Source organism: Akebia trifoliata, chromosome 5 (genome assembly GCF_017979445.1).
Source record: "Akebia trifoliata isolate Shusen 1 chromosome 5, ASM1797944v1, whole genome shotgun sequence".
Classification (NCBI taxonomy): domain Eukaryota; kingdom Viridiplantae; phylum Streptophyta; class Magnoliopsida; order Ranunculales; family Lardizabalaceae; genus Akebia; species Akebia trifoliata.
The window spans coordinates 34,840,392-34,865,735 of record NC_141379.1 but is presented as its reverse complement, the minus strand read 5'-3'; the positions used below and the strand labels follow the sequence as shown (position 1 = coordinate 34,865,735).

Below are 25,344 nucleotides of genomic sequence, written 5' to 3'. Positions count from 1 at the left end.
AACCCGTTTTGACTCGGATAAAACGATTTAAATCGGACCACCTCTTACACGAGAAAAGAATCAGTTTTTTCTCCATTTCTCTTGCTCGAGACGTTAAGTGAGGAGAGAGGAGAAAATTAGAGAGAAAGTGAAGAAATAAAATAAATTAAATCTTATCCTATTATTTTCTCTTTCTTTTTTCTTTTTTCTTTTTTCTTTTTTCTTTTTTTTCTCTCCTATCTATCGAAACAGGATCCAAAGAAAGTTAATAAATAATTAACTTTCTTATTTTCTCTCTGTTTTTCTTCTCAAAAGAATTAATAAATAATTTACTTTTCTATCTCTAAAAATATTTGAACTCTTAAAGAAGAATAGTAATTTTCGAAGAAGATAATATTATATTAATTTAAACTTTTAAATAAGAAGAAGGAAAGCACAATTTTTTTTTTGAGGAATGTAATCATGATTCATGCCAATGTAATTCAACGGCAAAACTCTTAAGTGATGTAATGGAATCAGTACTAGATGGCCTATAATTTATTAGTTTTGAGCCCCTTTGGCTAAGAAAATGTTTCTGACTAATATAAAATGAGAATTTTTTTTTTTTTTAATTATTATAATGTCTATTAGTCCACTTTATAAATGTAAGGGGTGAAACATGATTTCAAATCATAACTTATGAATCCATGAGTTCATCACTTTTAATATTTATAAATTCATTGATTATAAAAGTGACGAATTCACTTGAAATGCATGTTTTGGGGATTCAAATGAACAAAGTCTATCAAAACCAGAATTTAGACATAAGTTGCGTACTTTTTGAGGAAATCCCTTTTACATATGGGTTGATGTGCTCTTAACAAAAGTTGGTGTGGCAATATAATTTATCTGAAAGGGCTCAGTCGCTTTATTCATACCCGGCCCATTCTGTGTTTGACAGACCGGGGTTTGGGCCATCCTGGCCCATTGAACCTCCTAACCCCATTAGATGGTAAAGCGTGATACGTGCCTCACTATTACTCACAAAAAAACTCATTTCTTCGACTTGACTTGTGTGCTATATATTGTTGGATGGATAAAATAATTCCGACAGCCTTATACTTGCACAACTACAATTTTATAAAAGGGAGTTGATATTGCCACACCAATTTTTTACTAACGCCGCACCGACAAATGTAATATTTTGATGATTTATGTAGGAATTGGCGTGGAATTAGTAACAGTTGGTGTGGCAATAATAGCTCTCTTATAAACCATTCAAAATATGAGCATCGACTTTCATACAAAATATTGTCCTGATCAAGATTTTCCTAATCACGCAAAGACCCGGGAAGTAGTGGGTCCCACTTTCTATTAAGTCTAAATATCTCATTAAGTTGTATTACAGTTGTACAACTGCGCAGTATGTAATCACTAAGACACTGGAAGTGCCGTTGGACGACCCGCCATCCAACTGCCTGACTGGTGCGAGGATCGGATAAGGATCTCTGCAGGTCCTCCAAAGTCCATCATCTCCCACCAAAAAACAAAAAAAAAATCAATCAGACGCCATGACTGATAAACCCTAATTTCAAGCTCTGAAACCCTAATTTTCTCAAATTGGAGAATCTCTCTCTTTCTATCTATCAATCTTTCTACTGCAAGTCTGCATGAGTAGACATCAAGAAAACAAGAGCTCCTTCAAGCCAAGGTGGTACTTGAAGCATCCATGGGGTTGGTTATCTTTTCTCATCCACTCGCTTCATCTCTCACCACCATCTCTCTTCGCCAAGCTTCTTCATCGAAGAATCTTTCTCGAATTCGTCATCGCAGATGGTTGAATGTGTCCTCTTCCCCTCGCAGGTTCGCTTCTCTGTTCATCCATCTCATTTCCTGATTTAAATCGATAGAAAGTTTGATTTTTGTTGTTAAAAAAGCTTCTGTTTATGATTTATATCAAAAAAATTGATTTTGAGAGTTTAAACTTTAAAGAGATGTTTTGTTTTCTACTAGGTTGGAAATTTTCACTTCGAGGTGTTTCTTCTCAAACGCGGATGCACATTTCAACCACGTAGTGACAGAGGATGAGGTCCCTGAAGGTTTATCTTCTGGTAGCTCGGTCCCTATTGTTCATCTCAAATCAGAGATTCTCGAGACGACCGAACCGATTAATTTACTTGCTAAAGACACCTACATAGATAATCTGTTGACGACGTTGCCTGTAACGATCCATCACCGTTAATTATCGTGGTTTCATTTTAAGATATAAAGAATTTTCATATTTTTTTCATTGAATTTATGAGGCCAGGGTTGAACTTTCAGGTTCTGTCTGAGGAGGAGCAGAATGCTCTAGCAGCAACTCCAGCTCATCCCGAAGGATTATATGGTAATTGCCCTATTTATTTTTTGCTTGAAATGGTTAGAACATCAGGGCATTGTTAAACTAATTATAAAGGATTAATGCGGTTGTTGTTAATTCCTCCTCTATGGTTCTAGATAATGAAAATCCAAGTGAGTTTGGATTTGCAAGCATGGATATGGGCCATATGGCTCTAGCATATTATTTAATTCGGACATATAAAAATGTAAAAATCTTGTGAAAATATTTTGATAGACAATAAAATTTGATCAAAATATCCTTGTTGAAATTTATAATATATATATACAATTTTTTTTTTGTACTTGCAAATTACACATAACAGTAATTTCACTAATCAATTTTTACATAATATTCATTTGTTATTAGATCTTAGCACGTTCATACGAGCACACACATACAGTCTTTCATATTCTAATTATTGGATATATGAGTATATGATATTGCATGATTTTCTTTTACTTAATGGAAGGCTAATTGAAGCAATGGTTAATTATTAATATATATAGTTAATTTAGCATTATTATACTTATTTTTCATTATCGAAATCTTAAATATTTGTGCCATTATGTAGTGGGAGGTTGATTTTTATATCTCACTCCATATGGTTGTTTATTGTATTTTTTATTATTATTTATATGAGTGTTTTAATGTTTGTTTTATCTTTTCTTATAGTTTCAATGTAATTTTATTTTATATTTCTATCATTTTGACATCATTTCAATGAAAATTGAATTAATTTGCACAATGACCTGAATATTTCCTTTTTTCAAGCTGATCGAAATAGGTATAAAAAATTTAGTACCTTGGGCTCTAGATTGAGTTAAATGGAAAAAATAGGATTCATATTGCCAGCTCCCTATGAAAATGGATGATGATGGTTCATATTCAAGCATACAAAATTCGCACTTTTGCAAATCGGAGAAGAGGTAAACGATAATCTTTAACTAGCCGAAGGAGTCAAAAGGTTCTACTAGTCCTCATGTTATTCATAGAGAGTTGCAATTCAACTTGTGTTCAGGCCAATGATGCTTCTTCCGTCTTGGTTGATTTTCTGTGGATTTCCATATGAATTATAGAATATTATTACCTTTACCACGAGTCCATAAAGCAATCTTCTAACCCAAATGTAAATGTGTCATTAGTTTTGTATGCTAGTTGCTTAGCTGGGAATTTGGTGGAACAATTATGGAACTTTGCTTGGCCTGCTACTGTTGCATTGCTTCATCCAAGCCTTCTACCAGTTGCTGTCGTGGGTTTCTTCACCAAGGTACAAAATGAGGATACTGAGATCACCTCTAAGTTATGTCATTGTAGTAACTAGGACTTCTAACAAATTCCATGGTGAACAGCTTGCAATATTTGTTGGAGGACCTTTGGTTGGCAAACTTATGGACTATTTTCCTAGAGTACCCACATATAATTGTTTGAGTGCCATGCAGGTAACTCTTTCACTTCAAGTTTACTATATCTTTAGGAATCCAAGAAGTGCTAGACAGGTTTTTCCTAATACTTTCTTCTCTGTCAGTCTGCTGCTCAGTTGCTATCTGTAGCAATGATAATTCATGCCTATACCGTTCCTGCTACTTCTGCATCATCATTGCTTCTGCAGCCTTGGTTTGTTGTACTGGTATTAGCTGGAGCTGTTGAGAGGCTTTCAGGATTAGCCTTGGGGGTTGCCATGGAGCGTGATTGGGTTGTGTTGGTAATACAATTTCAATCTGTGTCCTTTTTTCTTTAATATGTATGGATGGTTCCCCTAAATGAGCTTTTTCATTCGGATTTACAGTTAGCAGGCGCAAATAGGCCGATTGCACTCGCGCAAGCAAATGCTACTATCAGTCGAATTGATCTCCTGTGTGAGGTGTTCATTAATTCTTGTGATTATTTAGATTTTCAAGACACATGTTAATACAATTGAATAAACAGCATAGGTCTAGAACTGCTATTTTCAAGTAGCCATTTATAAAATATTAATTAAAGGGTGAAGATTACATAGTACAAAGGATATTTCTATAATTTTGAAAACTAACCAACGTGATTTTAGGGACGTGCAATTGCAATTTTCTTGGTATTTGATCAAAATGACCCTAATTATATTAAGTTTAAATGTTAAGGTGGGAGTATTTTTGGAATCCAAATTTTGGTGTCGAACCACTTCTACTCCGCCTTCCCTCATTATAATAGTAAGGATATGATTGAATCTCCATGAAAAAATCTGAAGAAAAAGACTTGTGATTGTTTCATGTCCACAGATAGCAGGTGCATCACTCTTTGGCATTCTTTTGTCCAAGAATGATCTTGTGACCTGTTTGAAGCTTGCTGCTGGCTTGATGCTAACTGCTCTGCCTGTTGTGGTAATTGCTTCTTTCTTCTTTATCTTTTCTCTCGCACTCAGTTAAAATCTAATTGTCCTTATATATATTTTTTAACTCATATTACATTTTCCAGATTTTCCTGATGTGGCTAACTAACAAGCTTTCAACTGGAGTTCTTGATCGTTCTAAACCCCCTCAAGTCTCTAGTAAATCTTTAACTGGTGGTCCAAATGCAGGGAATTTAGGTGGAACTTTGTAACCATGGTTTATTCTTTTAACTAAGTGGGTATTTTGGTTATAGTATATTTCTAATACCATCTTTTAAGTGAACAGTGGAAAGAGGTATGGATGCCATCATGCATGGATGGATGGAGTACAAGCAGCAGCCTGTTCTTCCTGCTAGCTTAGCCTATGTGCTTCTTTACTTCAATGTTGTTCTTACTCCTGGTGGCTTAATGACGGCATTCTTAACACAGCGTGGTAATTTTCGAGCTCCCTTTTTATCCTGTATTTCTGCTGGAGATCCATCTTTTGTGAATGCCTTAGCTGAAAATATGGCTCAAGATTTAGTGGAAGTGAAGCCTTGTTGCTAACCCCAGGATTTGGCATAAGGTGTAGAAGATGATGTTGATTTAGCTCTGATGAAATGAGACCTCGAATTCAGGCCCCTGGACATGAGGAATAATAGTGTCAAGGCTGGAATATTGGAATATAAAATCCACCATCCGTCTGCAGTACACATTGAATACATTTTTTTTTTTTCTATCGATCACATTGAATACATCAATAAGGCTTGAGAACAACCATTCAATGAGATCATTGGGTCAATGCTTCACTTGATTGGTCCAATGTAACTATTTGTACCACAGACCTAGTAGAATTCTCATGGAATAGGTTGAATATTTTAGGATCAGCATCTTCTAATTTATTCTTTTCTTTTCCTTTTTTTCTGTGGGGGGTGGGGTAGAGATCTCTTTAATTGAACTATTGAATTTTGAGTCCCTAGCTGCCTAGATGTTTACAATGCGTTAGTTGGGAACAGGAAGAATGTATTTGTTTCACAACCTTTATTTGAGTGTTCCTAACCCCCCACCCAAAAACAAAAAAAAGGAAGAAGAAGAAGAAAACCTCTCCCTCTCTCTTGAAATTGTGACTTATGCTGCCTAGTATCTTAAATGGAAAATCTATTTGAACTGTTGTTCTTGTTATGTTTTCTCATCGAATATATTCCACCTCTGAAGCCAAGATGCACTGTTGGGAATGGTGACAGGTTTAAATCCATCTATCATCGGGGGTTTTAGTGGATTATGTGCTTTCATGGGGGTCGCTGCGACATTCATATCTGCAAGCCTGGTCAAGCGGCTTGGCATTCTAAAGGTTGCGTGCGTCTCTTCAGGAAAATTTTCATATTATCAGTTTTCTTGTATAACTTCATTGTAATGCTGACTTGGAAATTGACCATACTAGGCTGGAGCAGCTGGCCTGATATTTCAAGCGTCACTTCTCACAATAGCTGTTGCTGTGTATTGGAGTGGCTCTCTTTCTCAGCAAACACCCCTGCTTTTCTTCCTCTGCTTGATTGTAAGCATCATTTATATGATCTTCTAAAATTTGTTCTGGATGGAAAAATTGTATGGTATAAGAGTCATCTTGTCTATCCATCATAAAGGCTTTGATGATGATGATAATGATTCTTTATGGAACAAATTGTTGGACAATAATGAAGTCGTTCATTGAATAAAGTATAATATGAGAGATGTGAATGTTGTGAGGGATGAATGGAAATACTAGGGAGCACAATACAGAAACAACATGTCTGAGAGAATCTAAGAATAACCCCAACAAGTACTAAAACAAAGGAGAGTCGGTTAAGATGGTTTTGCATGCGCATCGAAGTCCGATGATGGCACATATGACAAAGTGTTTTGGTAGTACTTGAAGGCTTGAATCCCCAAAAGGGTGTGAGGAAATCCAAAAATGATATGTACCGAGGTAGTAAGGAAATCCCAGAAGACACATGCCTTGATAGAAACCCCAAGTTTTGGGATAAGGAGGTTGATGATGTCTTTGGTTTGTTCAAATATTGGAAAATTGTGATGCAATGCTCAAGGACTGAGGAATCTTTGGCTAGTTATGATACCTACCTTCAGTTTTAAATATTTTCTTTTGAGCTTCCCTTTCAACCTCAAATCATATTGCATTTTATATTTCTCTATTTCCCCTCTTTGCAGGTATTATCGAGGTTAGGGCACATGTCATATGATGTTGTGGGGGCTCAGATTCTTCAGACTGGGATTCCACCTTCCAAAGCCAATCTAATTGGGACAACAGAGGTTTCAGTGGCAAGTCTTGCAGAGTTTGTGATGTTGGGAGTTGCAATAATTGCAAATGATGTTTCTCATTTTGGTTTCCTAGCAATGCTCTCCCTTTCCTCAGTAGTTGGGGCAGCATTTATGTTCTCCCGATGGTTAATGAATCCAACAGATGAACAAAGAAAGCTTTTCTCCTTCGATCCTCAGTTTTGATCCCTAGTGTAACTACTCTCCCTTTTTTCGATTGAGTAATTTAGTTCTTTGCTGCATAATCCCCACATTGTTGCAATGCTGTTGTTAATTTAAATTAGGTACACTGGTCCCCAGGAAACATACTATTTAAATTTAAAACTCACCAACCATTTGTCAAAAGGACAGATCAGTTGGCAGGCCACCTCGTGGAAAGGTCACAGCCAAAAAGGTATGCTAATCACATGGATCTTCCATTTCTATTACTAAATCAGGGAAGGTTTCAAAAATATATATCAATGGTTGAAGATAAACATTCATACATAAGAATGAGGGGTAGGATTCGATGAGGATGCTTTTGATGGACCTCAGGTCCTTGTATATATTTGTTTAAATAACACAGCATTAATTTATATTTGTCGAACCCTACCATCTTGATTTTGTATCTTATTGGCATTGTTTGATGCTTTTTTCAAAAAAAATTTATATTGTGTAACAGCTATTCATGCTTCTCAAAGTGATGGTACTACAGAGATTTTGTACTATATCTATTAATGATCAAAGACAACCAAAATATTAGTACTCACTGATTGGTTTACATTTGATGACATCCTCCTCTCTCCACACAGAAGCAGCCCATAACCTAGTCTGTCTCACTTGGTTCCTTTGTTGGTTTTGTTAAATTACATGTTTTTATTATAAAATAGATCTTTTACATGTATATAAAAACTTAGATGACAAATTCGAAGCCCGACATTTAGCAATTGATCACCACCACTACTAATGGGGACCCTGTACAAACATTTGAGTACATTGGTTCATTCATGATTCTTTTTTCTGCCATATTGAACTTTGTTTCAGTTCTCTCTCCATTGTTCTACCTATTCGATGTCTCTGTGGTGAAAATTAGCATTTCTTCTTTATTATCGAGCAGTACTGAACGGGTCTATTATCACATTTTTCTACACAAGACTCTTTCTACTACTTAACCTACTAAATAGGCACCTTGGAGAAATTAGCAATTTGAGAACCGCTTTGGAGATAACCAACCATAAATCCTTGGAGAAGTTATACCCCAGATCATCATGAGAGTCTTATCAGGTATTTATGGTTGGCTATCTTGAAGTTAATAGTGGGATTTTTGTTTTTGAAGACATAAATCAGAGTATTAGTTAGCAGTTTATCCCATCATTTGTCATTCACATGTAAAATGTTCATTAAATATTATTGTTTTTTCTCATAAAATACACAAATCTTTGAAAAAATAAGTATGGCCCATCAATATTATTAATGACTCAAGAAGACATTTTTTTTTATTTTCCAATTTACATTTTATTTTTAATTTGCGTCCAAATGTTGGTCAGACCCTTGAAATAATTGAAGCACAACAATTTAATCAACAAGGAACTCTTGAATAGTAGTCAGATAAGTGGAAATGTAATGATCTGGTTAGTTTTTAGGTAAGCTGGCTTCATCAAAATCCTAATATAGTTTTTATTTTTATTTTTATTTTTATTTTTTTGATAACCAAGATCCTACCATAGTTTTAGTTCAGGTTACGGTAACCTGCTAAAATCCAATCAATTTGGTGATCCAGTCTTCATAACCATCCATCATCATATGATTTGATCTAAAATCGAACCTATTTATGACTAATTTAACTCACAAAATGACTATCTATCAACTCAACTTCAGACTTGAGTTTTCCTCGCAAGGAGAATACCATAATCTGATTAGTAGAAAATAATATCAGACTTAACTGAATCAGCATTTTCGTAATAGAAAGAAGAAGAAAAAAAAGCCCGATTTTCCACTAATTTAACTAGCTTAGAACTCGAACAAATTCCCTCATATTCATATACTCAGTGATGGAAAAAAAAAACCAGTTAGTAGAACATTTAAAGCCACTCAAAACTTCGTTCAATAAGTTTTCTTCCTCACAACTGGCTTCCGTACTTCCTTCTTTACAGTTGTCGATGCTGAAGTGGTTACCATCGATTGGTATAAATCTTTTAACCTGTAAAAAGCGATAAACAACAGAATTTAATAATCAAATCATCTTCCATTCTGGTTAGAAACTAGGAAAAAGGGGCGATCAAATCACCTTGGCATACTGATAAAGAGAGCAATCACAGATAATCCAACAATAAGAGGAAATAGTGGCGCCGTTGTTAATTCCTGTACAAGAAAAACAGCTTTTGGTTCTTTCCTTCAGAATTATTTGATTATAGACAGACAATGTAGACGCTACAAAACAAAACGTGTACAATTCATGTAATTTTCCTATTAGACTTTGAAGGATCAGTTCAGATTGCTTAGCACTGACTTACTCACATAGCTTACAGGTGCATGTTTTGTTAACTGGAATTTACCTGTTTGTGATGATTTTCTTCAACTTTGTACTTGAGTGGACCGACATGGATTTGGGCTTGTTTTTCCAAGTCAACCTCAATAATTTCGGATTCAAACCTGCGGGTGCTTGATGGAAGACTGTACCGTAGCTGCACAAGGTGCTTACCCTTTGGCAAATCTCGTATTTGGAAGAAGTAGGAAAGCGGCAACGGTGAGACCGATTCAATATTGGATGGGTCACTTGCAGATTTGACTTCCACCAAGAGATGTGATTGTAATTCTTTGAGACCATTTCCTTCCACATGACCAGTCAAGATGGTCAACTCTGGCTGCTCAAATATCACAAAATCCAGACCCTTGATATCCTCTGTCCCAACCTAGAGAAGAGGTAGCAAAACATTAAATGGTTGCATGCACATAAACAAGTCAAGCCTGCTAGAGCTAAAAGATGAAATAAAAAAGTGAATAAATAAAAGTAAAAAATAGAACGGATAATTTGTAGGGTGAAAAAGAAATAATAAATTTTTTGAAAAATATTATGAGAAAAACAAAAAAATTAGAGTCTGCTAAATCTATCTCCTTTCAAGAATCGAAGCTTTTTATCCTGCTTAGAAATTAAATCTCTGGAAATACAAACAACGAAAGGATAAAAAACTGTCAATTTCAGAAATTCAACAGGTATCATCTTAGCAGTTGAACTGAAATATTAGGTTCTCATGAACGAAAAGGTGAGGAACGACTATTAAAAAACTTACCATAACAGCAACAGTTTCTGGAGATGTGCGTTCAATTCTTGTGTTTCCCAAGTCCTCCTTTTCCACCACTTTGACTACATAGGTTGTGTCAGGAAGAAGTCCTCTCAGACGATAACTCCCAGAGGAATCAGTTCTTGTTTCCTCATAATAGCCTTTAGACTCTGATCGGGCTTCAACAGAAACACCTTCCTTTGGCTGGCCAGAGAGTAGTGAAACTGTACCCATGGCACTGTGTACAATTTAAACCATTCAGGGTTTTCCACTTCACGTGAATGGTAACTAAATAGCTTTCTTGTTTGATAAAATTTATTTTATTTTCCTTTTGAATGGAAATAAACGCATGAATTTAGAGCTGCTAGGCAATGTAAAGTTTTGCGTGTAAAATTGCATCTATAGTATATAAAGAAAACTGAACAACTGGGTATTAGCTATCCAGAATTCCGGATACTTGATAGGATATAAACAGGAGATTAATTGGTCAATATAATTTAGGGCTCCAACATTACATGTAGCTAGGATAGGACCAAACTAAGATCAATGTACCATCGTACATATGAGAGAAATGATTGCTATAAAGGAAGAATATAGTAAATGGACAAACCTGTAAGCAACACGCATAGCCTGGAATACCACCTCTTTGGACTCACCTGAACCAAGTTCTATGGCCTGTGCTGAAGGAGAGAATGAATACTCCTGCAAAAATAAGAAAGGATCATTGGCACGATTAATGTAGTAACATAAAATTTAGATTTTACAAAGTAGCATGAACATCACTGCCACTCGAAATGAAATAAAATAATGTAAACAAACGAAATAATTACTTGACACCTACAAACCTAAAAGGTGAATTTCCAGTAGTGAACACAAAATGTTTATACTCTAATTTGTTCATTCAATTTGCCCCAAGATTGATGGGATCTAATCGCAACATCTATGAGTGAAACCAGTCCAACAATGTATTAAGTAAAAAAATTCAGGTTCCAGTAAAGCACCTTTAGCAGTGGGCGCAGATAGAAACTTCCGGCAAACAAATTGTCAAATTCGAAGAACCCACCAACACCAGTAACTGAATTATTCCTGTAACCATCTTCTCCACTCAATGATAAGAGAGCGGAAGGAAATAGCTTGGTAGATTCTTCTTCAGAATATATACGCACAGAAATTTGACTAAGCTTCAGACAAGAAAAGGAAGCTGGTCCAATTGGTTTAATATGATAGCCAGGCTGCACAACATAAGCATAATATCAGTAAACAGGATCCTTTATTTGCAAACCTGTAATAATAAATGTCCCAGAAAATATATAGTTCTGAATAAATACGTTGACAATGAAATTCTTGTGTAAATATACTAAAACTCAAATACTAGGCGTTTCATCCTGACATAATAGCTCAAACAGAACATATATATCAATCATATTCAATAACCCCAAAAATACATCAAATTTGATTTTCCTCATGACACCCTAATCTCTCCATCGAATGAGAATGCTTGGGTGTGGATCACGAAGCATAATGAAGTGCGGTCTGTTAAATCTTTCTATCGGTCATTGTGTAATTCTCATCTAGTGTCAAGGTGTCTTTTTCCATGTAGTATGCAACCCGCTAAGATTTTAACTATGAAAAGTCTGTGTATAATATTCTTATCCATTGCAGTCTTGCTATAACGATTTGGTCCAAGTTTTCCATCTATCAAGTCAGTGGTCCCTATATCAAACAGGACTTCTTCTTTAACATTGGACCCCTATCCTGTTCAAATCGCAAAAGTATCATGTGGAGTTTAATCCATTTGCATCTTGACTCCAATACATGTAATCGAAGATGTTTCATACATTCATCTTGACTCCAGCAACAACAATCAATATATGCATGGTTCCTACCTCAAGTTCCTATTTTTAAGCAATAAATAATATCCACCAAAGCAGTAGCATTATCTTTAAATGAGAATATCTTAGCATGAAATTCCATTGGTATTATTAACAAGGTTTGAAAGCACGGCCGTATGATAAAATTGTCATAGAAAGCAGATCACTTCGAACCTTTGAAGCCTTGGTGCTGTAATTTGAATCATCATATAGAGGGCCACCAATAAATAAACCATCTGGGCCTGTTGTAGTTTCCAGTGCAATTTCACCTTTCTGGAGTGGAGCATTGCTGCTCTCTCCTGTGGCTACAATTCTGATATTAACACCAGAAAGAGGTGGAGAAACAGATCCTTCAATATATAATCCAAGTCGACCAAAAACTGGAGGAATAGTAGCTTGGCAACCATCAGTTGTAACCGAGACCTATGAAAACAAGGATACGGTTACTACAGACCAGTTTTGACAGAGCACATTAAGATATACTAAGAAGTGAAATACACATAGCTGCTTACATGACGTTGTCTAGGATAAAATAGGATCCTCTTTTCTTCATTCTTCCTGCAACAAGTCACAGTTTCAGTTACAAATACTGCAGTAAAAGAACAGCTGAGGTTGAACCAATATGTCTCAGAAATCAGGACACAAGGATTTCCATGCACTTCAAAGCCTCCTTACCCACCAAGAAGCAAAGAAACACTACAAGGTGATGTGTGGTACCAATAAACCAAGACTATAATAGAATCTAGCAGAGCTCATAGCAGCAGTCAATATCAAACAGTCACATACTTGAACTTGAACAAAACACAAGGTGAAGAATAAAATTTTACTTTTAGGTAAAGTGAATTTCATTAAGAAAGAAAAAGCAAGCAAACAACAATTGCCGACAAGACCATCCAAAAGTATACCAAAACAAAAGATCAAACAGAAGCCTTTCAACAGAAAGTATTCCTCTATGAAATTCTCAGTACCTTCCTACTGTTACCAGGGACAAAAGTACTATTAAGGTTCAGGGATCTTGGTCCAAGCCTTTCACAAATGGTCAATCAATAGTATTTTCAATCCACTGATCAAGGAATCAACAAAATCTGACAATACAATGCACTAAAAGAATAAGCCTAACTGCTGGGTTCTCATCTTTCCCTTAATTCCATCAGTTTTTCCTTTTCTTTCCTCTCTTTACTTTCAAGCAATGCTCCATGACCTCTATGCTGATGTGTTTCTTAGAGTTCTCTTTCGCAGTCATCCCAATGAAGCAGAAGGAAGACTGATTAAATCCTAGAAAATTTAAGAGATGATACCAAGAAAGAGCACGAAAGTGAAATGTGAATTCTCCACAGGCTCATCTAAAAGTGTAACACAAACACCCAGTTTGGGAAACCTTAGACAATCTAATGTAATAGAAGCTCCATTCAGTCAAGCATATCAGAACCTGAAACAAGTACGATTTATGGCAATAATGTCCAAACCATAGAATCCCCCAAGTTCCACCCTGAAATTGACCAATGCATCACTCAACAGCTCTATTCACCTCCTCAACACATTAATGACCTTCTTATGTGATATGTTTAACCTAGAAGACCGATGTCTCTCCTCTTTGTTTTATGAGAAGTCAACACTCTACCAAAAGTCTTCGACCCTCGCCACTGGTGATTTGTGATGACTGCCCAGGTACCAGTTCTCAGGAAAAGTGCTTTCAAGGCCACACACACACACCCAAAAAAAAAGACTTAAATTGAATACCAATGGCCATGTGCATAGCACAGGAGAGTAAAAGTTTTGCGAGACTTATTTTCCGGATGATAAACTAAAGGTTATGCACAAGGTGAAGATTAAAATGGCTGTTGTAAAAGATGTGGACCGCCAACATTTGTAATCAGGATTATTTTGAACATTTTTAGGAAGAAAAATGTCTGCCCACCAAACACAAAATTCCCAAGAAATTAACACTAACAAATTAAATGTACCTTGAGTCCCGAGGAACAAAGGTGAGCTCATCTCCAAGATTGGCCCAGACCGAGTACTCATATACAGCAGCACCCGTTTCATCATTTCCTCCAGATACAAATCTGGTAGGATTAGCACCAATGATTGCACCATCACTAGTCATTATGTCCACAATGATATTCTCAGCTAACTGATGTAAGCTGGAGTCTATAAGGATTTGTCCTGTAAGAAGGTATTTCTCCCCTTTCAGATGAATAGACTGTTGTGACAACAATATGAAAAAGGTGAGGAGAGAAGGCAAATAAAAGAATCGCAAAATCAAGGGGTATTAAACAAAACAAGAGTCCCACCGATGGGTTTAATGTATCAAACTTCACTGATGAACTACCAAAGAAAATACATGAGTTAACAAAGTGAAGCTCATGAAGTCCAGGAGATTCTACACATATCCGTTGAGACCCTTTCTGCAGTTCAACATAAGAACTTCAATATGATGTTTCACATATAGATGAGACACAAAGCGTCCCACCTTAGTTACATAAATTTCAAGTTGGAAGAGCACTCTCCTGAAAAGGAGAGAAAAATCACCTTAATCTGTAAATTTGTAATTGAAGCATCAGGATGATGTATGTAAGCATCTGCATCATGGGAGGAAATTATATTAATCCAGTAACCTTTCTGCACAAAGCCGATCCCTTTTACGTCCTCAGTTCCCACATCTATGTCAATTATGCTCTGCTCCCAGCACCATTTATCCTCGTCATGCAAGGATGATGAAGATTTATGTTTAACCTAAATGTACATGAACATTGAGAAAAAGAGAAACAGAAAATTAGAGCAAAAGTGGAACATGGCTTTTCTTGAATTAGAAGATAGGAAAGCACAAATAACAGCAGTAATTACAGATTCTGACCCAGAAATAGAAACGATGTTTTAAACTCCTTTTTGCATAGAAGGAAAAAAAAATAAAAAAGGCAAAACAGCATGTCACCCCCACTGCCAATTTAAAGATATGAGCAAGGATACGGCATGGAGACCAGTACAGATAAGACATTTTATGCTTAAACCTGAAGTAATCCGACAAGGATATGGCAACCATTTTGAAATATCCAGGAATATAGCTTTGCAACTGTAATAGTAAAGCTATCTAAAAAATACAATGAGATGATTCATGGAGAAGAATAAGTTCAGGCAAAATGTACCATACCTCAAGCCTATATTTTCCAGGGAAAACTTTAGAAAACACAAAGTCACTACTCTCATCAGTCAAGCTCACTGTCTTCCTTCCTTCTTCATTTTTACCAGACAATCTTAGAAGTGAAACAAAAATAGACGGACCGCATTTCTCTTTGCAGTGTACAGTTCCATGAATGTCGACTTGTGCCTGAGTTCCAAAAGAAATAAATATTAGTCGAGCATCGAGTGATACTTCCACTGCTAAAGACTTGTGTTTCCCGCGCATAATGTAGAAGGAGAATCACTTCTACACCAATATTACAAGAATCACGATCTTATAGAGCTGATTTACAAATACGGGAAGGAAGTTCTAGAGAGAGATTTAAGAACTTGGTTGTAGTCATGGAATCAAAGTTTCGTCTGAGCAGAGTCTGAACTCTGATTTAAATAAAAACAGCCAAGTAAAGCCATCCACTTAATAACACTTCATAAAACCTGCAAGCCTTTCATTGACTTGTCTGTTCCTAGCTATGATACCAAATGACTAACTTGCATGCCAAGTCCGAGTATTTAATCATAGCTTTACACCTTGTTGTGGTCCCATGGATGGTGAATACATACACTCAATATGGAACAATTGTGATAAGTTGGAGAAGACTTTAAATAGAGGAATTTCAAAAATGTTTGAAGTACTAAACAGCTTTACCTGAGAAAACTCTACATTCAGTAATGGACTGTTAACCATAAGATCAACATAAGGTGGCATAAACAAGAGTCCAGGAGCATTCTCCGGTGTAGTTGCCACGGCAGATAAGCGATATTCACCAGGTGGAACCTAGCCCATATTAAAATTAGAAAAACAATGATGTTAAAATATCTTGAATAATTGATCAGAAACGTTATAAAATCACATGGATGACAATGGGATGGATCAAAATGCAACAGAGAACATAAATACTTCCTAAGACTATGATCGGTTTTTAGCGATCTTAAGGATAGCAGATTATTGTAGGGTTCAGATACAATTAGGGTGATAACACCAGCGCTATTATTGACCTTTCTTCAGAATGAATGAAGACTGGAAACCATGCCAGACCAATATCAGAAGTATTTTACTAGAACTGAAGTGTATTAACAATTTCATTTCATATGCATGCTACATGAGTTCTGATCAGCCACATACAGAAGAAAGTATTAACATAAATACTTCCTAAGACTATGATAGGTTTTCAGCAATCTTAGGGATAGCAGATTATCATAGGGTTCAGATACAATTAGGGAGATAACACCAGCACTATTATTGACCTTTCTTCAGAATGAATGAAGACTGGAAACCATGCCAGACCAAAATCAGAAGTATTTTACTAGAACTGAAGTGTATTAACAATTTCATTTCATATGCATGCTAATTAAATTCTGATCAGTCACATACAGAAGAAAGTTAAAATGCCCAGATTTTGACTAACCTTGAACAATTAAATTTGACTCTGAAATCATCCTGTTTCCATTTTCCACAAAGACCAAAAGACAAGAATGACATTGATGGTGCAGGCTAACATACCTCAAAGCAGAAACTTCCACTCTCATCAGTTTCTTTCACTTGAGGTTTAACGTTCTCTGGTCCATGTGTCAATGCTACCTGAAACCCAACAATCAGGTAGTTGTTGGCTCAGTACTAAATAGGTGAGCTCCAGAATGATCATAAATCATTTGTCAAGAGAAAGGATTACCTTTGCCTTAGAACCTGCACTAACCATCCGAACAACACCACAGATATCATAGTAGATGGCTTTAATATCTGCAACTGAAGCCATGTTTGGCAGAACCTAACATTTAATTAAACAGACATCGTTCATCATTTAGTTGGGGAAACGAGACATAAAGTTTTATATATATTTCTGACAGCATTAGTTTTATCATATTGGCACTATGTTAGGAATTCCATGATATATTTACCAAGAAATTCTCCAAATTGTGGAACTTGTAATGGTACTTCTCAGCTACTATAGTATAGTGATTGGATGTAACCTGGAAAATTCAACAGCCCAAAATATTAATTATCTAAACAAAGGCCAATTTTTTTATTTTTTTTTTGATAAGCAAGAAATTAAACAAAGGCCAAATTTTAATCAGACTAGGAGATCATATGTTAACGTGGCCCCAACACACTTTCTAATATGATTCTGGACCTGATCATCATACTTCCTAAGCTTGATTCCAGCATCCATGTCTCACCTCACAATCGAAAGGCTTCAATAAACAACTGGAACTGGTCCCAATACCCAAAAAGAACCATAGATGTCTAAATTTACAGTTGCAACATTACTACCTGGAATGATGTGGTAAATAATAAAATTGCTATCACAACTGAATGGGAAAGAGTATCATGGCAAATCCTTGAATGCTTCTGAACTAAGTAACAACAATAGAACACTTCTACGGTTCCTCTACATGTTTTAATCTGAATATGCGCCGTCAACACGTCTTTACTGACATCCTGACACATGTGAGTCACCCTTTATTTTCATGTTTATCATTCAAATATCTAAAAGAGGCTGGTGTGTTCCATATTCCATACACATTTTATTAGGCTATCAAACATCGTCGTAGTTGTTTGATAATCTCCCCTCACATATATCTGCTCATATTGTTATTGGAAATCTACATAGTGTATGGGAATGTTTCCTTTTTCCTTCTTTTTTTATAAGTGGAATTTTTTCTTCTTTTGTTTTTCATATATATGCATGTGCATATATATATATATATATGGGGAATGCTAACGTCCAAGACCTCATGGGGACGTTAGCATTGTCCAACACTTGTTTTTCCCAATAATACCCCTCTTCATTTTGTCTTTTAGTGAAAAAGACAAGGGTGTATTGGTCTTTTACACTATAAATGCTTGCTTACATAATAAATGTCACAAGCATTTAAGTATTTTGAATTAAATATTTTTTTTGTAGTAAATGGGTTGGCAATCAATGCATTTATTAATGCCAAAATAAATGTATTTATTGTGTAAAAGACTAACATACCCTTGTCTTTTTCACTAAAAGACGACTATGAGGGATATTATTGAAAAAAAAAGTTTTTGGACAATGCTAACGTCCCCATGAGGTCTTGGAGATCATCCTCATAAAAAATCAGCCCATTCCGAAGCTTCTAACCCTAGTTTACGAGTTGAAGAATCGTGGACCGTCTGATTTTTGTAAACCACTTTTGATGGGGTTAGAAGTTTCGGAATGGGCTAATTTTTGGTGATGATGATCTCCTCATTATAGAGAACATCCTCACCAAAAATCAGCCCCACTCCGAAACTTCTAACCCATACATTTAAAAAATGTTTGGCACAACGTTTGGCCCTCTTTAGGGCCTCCGAACACCACCCTATATATATATATATAATATATATATATATATATAGAGAGAGAGAGAGAGAGAGAGAGAGAGAGAGAGAGAAAGAGAGCTGGATGCTCCGTACAATTAGAGCATAATGATTACATATTTATACTTATTGCCATATTTTTAAGACCTTTTGATTTAAATTAAAAATCATAAGATAACCAAATATGAACATTGTGATATTCATGTGTGAAGTAACTCTACGCATACAATTCTACCTGATCAAGCTTGTAATATCCTAGCTTGTCTGTGATAGACTTTTCATGACCATCAACTACAATCTTAGCACCATCCACCCCAACACCATTGTCATCAATTACACGCCCTCCAACTGAAAATCCAGTGACCTGTGAATCACAAAGAAACAATAGATTCAAAGCAATAGTAAAAATTAAAACATTGAGAAAAAAAAGCTGACCAACCTACTAACTGAAAGAGCCTTAATAAAAAGTTGTTCTTGCAGAAAATTGAATGAATAATGATTCCGAAATCCGGTAACTATTGTATCAGATTCATGGTGGTGCATGTATATTTTAACTTCACTAAAATCAGATCAAGAAAACTACACTAGTTCCATAGCATGAACTAAATGAAAGATTTTGGGTGCAACTACTTACATGTACTGGACTAAAGAAAAATAGGAAGGTGAAATTCAATTATGTTATCATAAATTTTCAATAGAGGCAATGGCTAATCAAGAATGTTCCCTATGCATATCGTTGAATGCAGACATGACTTCTTTTCTTTTTTCCTTTTAAATTGGCTGTTTTTCAAGGTGGACGTTCAACACACTGAACCAATGGATGAAATTAATAACATGCTCTTCAATGGACTTGTGATGGTGAACCAAACTTCCAGATATTTCAGCAAATGGATTCACCCTAATTAAATTGAAAAGATTCTTGATGAGCGCCTTCTTCAATGTGCCATAATATTTTCTTAGATAATATATATGCAACAAATCATTGTGGATATAATGCCCACAGTGGAGATTTCAGGGATATAGGTCATACAACATCTACAGCAAGATACTTAACTGTTGAATCAAAACAAAATGGTACAGATGTAGGTCATGAAAGGAAACCAGCTCCAACATTTTGATAACATAAGCCAAAATTAGTCTTACCTGAAACTTTTGTGGGACTGTAACATGATAATGCTCAACAGAAACCGACAATGAAGGAGGTGAAACATCAAAAATTGTATTTTCTCCCTTGTAGTAAGGTAAAAGTTCGTAAGCCCCTGTAAACATGCAACAGCAACTGAGCATTGGTTTCAAATCTGAGAAAGTGAATCTTCTTACAACAAATGAACACATCACCTCCTTACAAATTCCAACTTAGGACCAGCCATTTTCTAATGCAATCCAACCAAATATAACAATGAAACACGATGAAATATCTCCAAAACAAAAAAAGACATGAAAATTTTCTTAACTAGCATTTTACAGAATTGCCTTTATATTTATAGCTAATATTTGGTCTTTCATAAAAGAATAAGGATGTACAACAAAAAATTACACCATACGAAGCTCCTTGAACTTTTGTCTGTGTCGCTCTGCAAGTCAATTGATCAAGTTCTGTTTTTTGTTTGTTCTGGGCAAAATCAATTAATCCAGATAAATATGTTATGTCAAGTTATTAGTACAAATAGCAATATCTCCTGCAAGTTTTACCAGTGTATGTGTGAAAAGGTTTTAGATGTACTATTATTGATGGTTACCCATACTTATCTAGTACTCACTTCAAGAAAAGACAGCCACATCATCAAAGCCATATCCAAATTATTCAAGGTCAACTGAATGAATCCTGCTCCTCCATTCAATCCTGTCTTCCTTTAATTCAAGTGCCTACTATTACTATATGCTCTCAATACCTGAAACCGAGTCCTTTCAGGTGTTCCTTCTTGCTCTTTTAGAACTTTCAACCTTATCATTGGTGCTCTCATCAGTCTTCATTCATGACCAAAACATCTCAATTGACTCTCCATATTTAATCACTTACTAGGGTCTACTCCTAGTCTCTTATATGTTCATTTCTGACTCGCCTTTTTGAGGATAAAAGGATGTACAAACCACTCATGCATGCATGCATGCGTGCGTGCACACACGCACACACAGCATATTTGTTGATAGAAGAACACCCTATCATGCATAAATGGAAAGTCATGGTAAGCAGAACATCAATCAATTAGCTGCTAGTTTCAGATGTCACAGGAACATATAAAGTAGTTAATCATTTCCATATCTTTCATCTGAAAATTTCAGATCCATACTCAAGGCCCAGCTAGACAGACACCTGAGCCAAGTTAAGCCTAGCTGAATCAAATGATTAAAATGTTGTTTTGAAGTATATGGCTAAGTTTCCACTCAACCTGCAAGTGTAAGCATGCTGTTGTTAAAGCTCAGTTTCCTTGGCATATTGTGTATTGAGTTTGAGCATTAACTATGATTAACAAAAGTGTATGATCCTTTCACAGGTTGACATCATACGTACCAGACACCAACATTGAGGATAACAGCAGCATTAAATAGGTACACAATTTAACAAAGCACAAAATTCTAATAGCAACAAGAAATATGTGAACCTACAAACCAAGAGAGAATTACCACAAGGTATTGAATCGAATGTGAACTTCCCATCTGCATCAGAAATAGCATGGCAAAGAGCATTTTTTGGCCTGGGAGAGTTACCAGAACCCTGTGGACACTCCACCTCTAAGACATCATCTGAATATAAATATATATGAACTCCCAAGATTGGATTTCCCTGCCAAAGCATTAAAAAAAAAGTTCCAATAACTTTGTCAAGAGATGAGTTGTTTTTCATATAAAACTTAACTTGTACTATAAAGACCTATCCATGGTTTAAAGTTCCAAACCATCTTGGCTGAGACTCTGACAAAAACTAGATCCGGAAACACTGAATATTTTGGGATCGTCTCAGTTAAGAGAATCTTGATTTTTTCTCTTTTGATAAGTAGAATCTTGGTTTTTCTTCTGACTGAGACAATGCCTCCAGATGAGATTTTAAACACTGGACCTATCATTCAATTGGAACTTCTTTTTCCAATTATGAGGCTCATGAGCAGAATCAAATAGGATTAAGTGATGGAAAACTAAAAAATGTAGAGCATCCTATAAATTTGGTATATTTATTCAAGACAATAAAGAGAATAGGAAAGAATCAGGAATAAATGACATGAAAATGGATGCATTAATGGAAATAGACGAGGTGATTACAACGAGATTTGCATCAGATGTAATTTAGCAAAGAAAAACATTTGTGAGAGGCCCTTTGGAAAGGGGCACATAGATGGAATGGCCAATGGGAGGGTGTTTCGTAAGCATCTTGAACTCCAAGCTCAAGGGATCGTCACGATTAATGAGTAATTTATCTAAAGAGAACTTTACAAAGATGATAAAATATCCTCAACTAAAAGATGAACTTTCATACGAAGCTCCGATTCATTAGGTAGATCTCTACTGTGGTACTGGTCTTCATTAAATTCTACAATGAGGGGCTCCCCGATTTGGTACATTGATTCTTCCCTGATTAAGGTGGTAAAAATCATGTCCTCTAGCTATATTGTTCTAGTATAAGCCTATGTTCATTTTGTGCTGCAGAGGATGGAAAACACCATATCCAAGAAGCTAAATGACCTAAGCATCGATTAGATTTAGCAAAAAAACACCTTCCACCATTCCTTGCACTCTTGAATTCTCGAAACCCCTTTCTCACGACCCTTAATCCTTAACCTACAAACCCTCAACCTTTAATAAGCCTAGATCCCTCACCACAATTGCAAAATGATATAATTAAACCCCGCAAACAAACGCTTTTGGGTCTACCCTAAACTTTTAAGGTAAACCTATTATAGTTCAAATCCTTAACCCAATCCCAATCTAGATTCCCTATCCACCACCTTTCCGAGTAGAACTACCTTAGAATCGAACAAATCTAGGTTTTCCTACATCACAGTGTGTAGAAGTCAACCCCATTAGCCATCTAATTTTGGGTAAGGCAAAATCCCATTTCTTTGCACCCTACAACTTCCTCATTCTTTACCTAACAGTCAAAAAGTGATGCTAAAACAAGGCTTGAAGGCACCAAAAAGAAAACTTTTACCAAGATGATAAAAAGCTCCTTCTCATATTGCATTTCTTTTGAAGTTTCAGAATGTTGATTGCGAATTGCTAACAAAGAAAAGGTCCCTATTAATTCCAATATCATTCTGCTTGTCACTTCTCAGTGCCAAGGATGGGTCAAAACATCATTCCAAGATTTGATTACTTACTAGATGCACTTTTAAATATCAGACAACAATATATATGTGGGTGTGTGGGGGGGGAGAGAGAGAGAGAAGTAGAAGACTGCCTTTCATAGACCATTATTGTTTAAAAGGATTACCTGAGAAACAACAAACCCTTGAATAGTGTACCCAGGAATAAAGAAGATGTCATCTACTAAGCCATTTCCAAATCCCAGTTCCACCTGCAAGAATTTTTATGCATTTTGTTTGCCAAACAATACACTTTTCATCAACAAATAGAGGGAGGGGGGGGGGGGGGGGGGGGGGAAGAGAGACAAAAAGAAAACATGTTGCAAAATATCCAACCTCCAAGGAACCTCTAACTTGAACTTCCAAACTTGAATGTGAAGCACGTAATTTGTACTTTCCTGCACTTAGAGATTGTTGTGATTGGAATAGTGACTAACAAAGCCTCACTTTAAAAATAAATGAGAAGTTTATTAGGAAACGATCACAAAAAAAAAAGGATAAAATATAAGAAGCATATTCATAATAGCCAATTGAGTTATCCTCATATATCATCGTGGGTGAAAGATACCATCGGAGAGCTGGAAATTCTCAATTGTCTTAAGCTAAGACCAGTTACGGTTAAATGCATATTTCAGACAACGAATTTCTAATAATGGAATAATGCAGTGGAAATCTAAGAGAACATAAATGTGAGACCTTCCAACCTGGAATAATGTTTGAGAATGAGTAACTTCCCACTAAGGATGTAAAAACAGAAGAAATGAGATCATCTGTAAGTGATAATAGCTCAACTTTTACATTGGAAGGTCCTCCATCTTTCACAGAACAGCTCTCTCCACCAACAGCTCCCATAACTCTTCCAGATATGGTGAACCTACAAATATATGAATTCATTAGGAGCTATGATACACCAAACATAGCAACAAAACCCATACTCTTCTTTTTTGGTGAGTAAGCTGGACTTGAACCCACGACCTGAGCCACGGGATACTGAACTACAGGTCCAAGCCTAATGGGACTTACAATCCACACAATTTAATCATATGTGAAGAAACAAACCCCGTGAATCGAAAATTAATATCTGCATTTGCATTGCAACCACTATGATCTATAACAACTGGAACCTGCAACATGCACATTTATAGGTGACTTACTCGTACACTGAAATAAACTGAAAAGGTTGAAGAAGCAATTTGGGTACCTTATATGGGTCCCAAGACCATCCGTCAGGTCCCTTAATTTGGATTACAAAAGAACCCTGTACATAAAAACAATAACCACAAAAGGAAGAAATTTTGGAGATGATAACAAAAGTACAATAACCCATTTAATATAAATATAAACCCTTGGTCGCTTTTGACTTAAAAACTCGAATCACAAGAGAAACAAAATTAACAAATGGACCATAGAATTTTTTTTTATTTTTTATGATTAAACTAAATAATTTTTTAACATTTAATGCACATTGTAACAATGTTGATACTTTGGATTAAGAGTAAGAAACACACTGACCGACTAAGGACAGAAAGACAAAACAATCAGATTATATAGTGTTCAAAGGAGATACCTTATCGTATACTGGTATGAAGTAATAACCATTAGGAGCACATTGAGTGCTATCTTTCACCAATCCATCCACAGTACGAAGCTCAACCTACAATCCGGGAAATATCGACAATCACACACACAAAAAGCTCCAATTTTGGGTCTCGTCATAAAACATAACAGCTCGTTTTAAGGATAATTAGAAGTTTATTGGTTGTTAATGAACTTAATTGGACAGATAGATAGAACTTCGAAATTTATCTTAGTAATGTAGTTTCTTTCCAAAGTAGAATCGTACCGTGATATGAGAGTAATCCAATTTCGAATCAGATGGCTTCCTCGACTTGATTAAAGAAGAACTTGCCTGAAACAATAAGATTCTTTTAGTTAATAAAAAGGATCAAATAACGCAGATAAACGGATTCTGATTCGGTAAAATCGAATGATTAATAAAATTAAAACTGATTTAATCGAATTGAAGTCGATGGAGATAGAATTGAAGATTGAAGTAGTTGAGATTAATGGATTCACCTCGACAAATCCACCGCAACCATGGATTGAATCTGCAACAGCTGAAGTTGCACAGATCGCAATCAACAACGAGCAGATCAAACCATATTTAAACTCCATGTTTATTCGATCTTAACCTTTACGAGACTTTTGTTGAAGAACAGATTTACTACTCTGCATGAGATCGAGAGAACAGAGACTCTCTCACACACACACTCCCTTCTGTGTAAAAAGGGTCGAGGTCTCCAACCTAGCACGTACACTAACCCCTGAAGTCTCGAGTAAAATCCTAGTGTCCGACGACCGCTGAGATGGGAAATCTGAGCCGTTCGTTTGCCGCGGTGTCTAGAAGAAAAGCTCAAA

At 35.9% G+C, this 25,344-nt stretch overlaps 2 protein-coding genes across 8 annotated transcripts; one reads left to right on the top strand and one right to left on the bottom strand.

Annotated features, from left to right (window-relative positions):
- Nucleotides 1–1,363: 1,363 nt before the first annotated feature.
- Nucleotides 1,364–7,851, top strand: IREG3 (iron-regulated protein 3). Of its 7 annotated transcripts, none has more exons than XR_015178910.1 (15): nucleotides 1,364–1,821; nucleotides 1,972–2,179; nucleotides 2,281–2,344; nucleotides 3,481–3,605; nucleotides 3,688–3,777; nucleotides 3,864–4,040; nucleotides 4,125–4,199; nucleotides 4,591–4,692; nucleotides 4,787–4,898; nucleotides 4,987–5,133; nucleotides 5,924–6,030; nucleotides 6,121–6,234; nucleotides 6,885–7,186; nucleotides 7,293–7,386; nucleotides 7,654–7,851. XR_015178910.1 is itself a non-coding variant. In XM_086444242.1 (14 exons), exons 1-13 carry the CDS (start codon nucleotides 1,688–1,690, stop codon nucleotides 7,176–7,178), a joined length of 1,749 nt encoding a protein of 582 aa, XP_086300368.1. In that variant the 5' UTR covers nucleotides 1,364–1,687; the 3' UTR covers nucleotides 7,179–7,186; nucleotides 7,654–7,851. The 7 variants fall into 7 exon arrangements, 4 of the variants coding, with proteins under 4 accessions (XP_086300368.1, XP_086300367.1, XP_086300366.1 ...); XR_015178909.1 differs by having other exon boundaries at nucleotides 7,277–7,386; XM_086444242.1 differs by lacking the exon at nucleotides 7,293–7,386.
- LOC147402542 (Carbohydrate-binding-like fold) lies at nucleotides 7,637–25,344 on the bottom strand. The gene is made up of 27 exons (XM_086444238.1): nucleotides 25,003–25,344; nucleotides 24,770–24,835; nucleotides 24,494–24,580; nucleotides 24,128–24,184; nucleotides 23,986–24,050; nucleotides 23,631–23,800; nucleotides 23,263–23,324; nucleotides 23,055–23,138; nucleotides 21,254–21,413; nucleotides 19,772–19,887; nucleotides 18,864–18,992; nucleotides 17,200–17,271; nucleotides 16,974–17,069; nucleotides 16,805–16,882; nucleotides 15,950–16,078; nucleotides 15,275–15,451; nucleotides 14,656–14,859; nucleotides 14,418–14,531; nucleotides 14,088–14,326; nucleotides 12,636–12,681; nucleotides 12,298–12,546; nucleotides 11,254–11,484; nucleotides 10,863–10,954; nucleotides 10,262–10,490; nucleotides 9,527–9,883; nucleotides 9,259–9,332; nucleotides 7,637–9,171 (listed from the first exon to the last, which is right to left on the bottom strand). The coding sequence occupies exons 1-27, from the start codon at nucleotides 25,099–25,101 to the stop codon at nucleotides 9,075–9,077; spliced, it is 3,579 nt and encodes a 1,192-aa protein (XP_086300364.1). The 5' UTR covers nucleotides 25,102–25,344; the 3' UTR covers nucleotides 7,637–9,074.

Excerpts from the sequence above, each read along its gene's own strand:
- IREG3 (XM_086444242.1), top strand. The coding sequence starts at position 1,688 with ATGGGGTTGGTTATCTTTTCTCATCCACTCGCTTCATCTCTCACCACC. Across the intron at positions 4,041-4,124 it reads AGCGTGATTGGGTTGTGTTG|TTAGCAGGCGCAAATAGGCC; the intron begins GTAATACAATTT and ends TCGGATTTACAG. Across the intron at positions 4,200-4,590 it reads GAATTGATCTCCTGTGTGAG|ATAGCAGGTGCATCACTCTT; the intron begins GTGTTCATTAAT and ends TCATGTCCACAG.
- LOC147402542 (XM_086444238.1), bottom strand. The coding sequence starts at position 25,101 with ATGGAGTTTAAATATGGTTTGATCTGCTCGTTGTTGATTGCGATCTGT. Across the intron at positions 12,682-14,087 it reads TTTGTTCCTCGGGACTCAAG|GAAGAATGAAGAAAAGAGGA; the intron begins GTACATTTAATT and ends GACTTGTTGCAG. Across the intron at positions 11,485-12,297 it reads ACAGCACCAAGGCTTCAAAG|CCTGGCTATCATATTAAACC; the intron begins GTTCGAAGTGAT and ends TATGTTGTGCAG.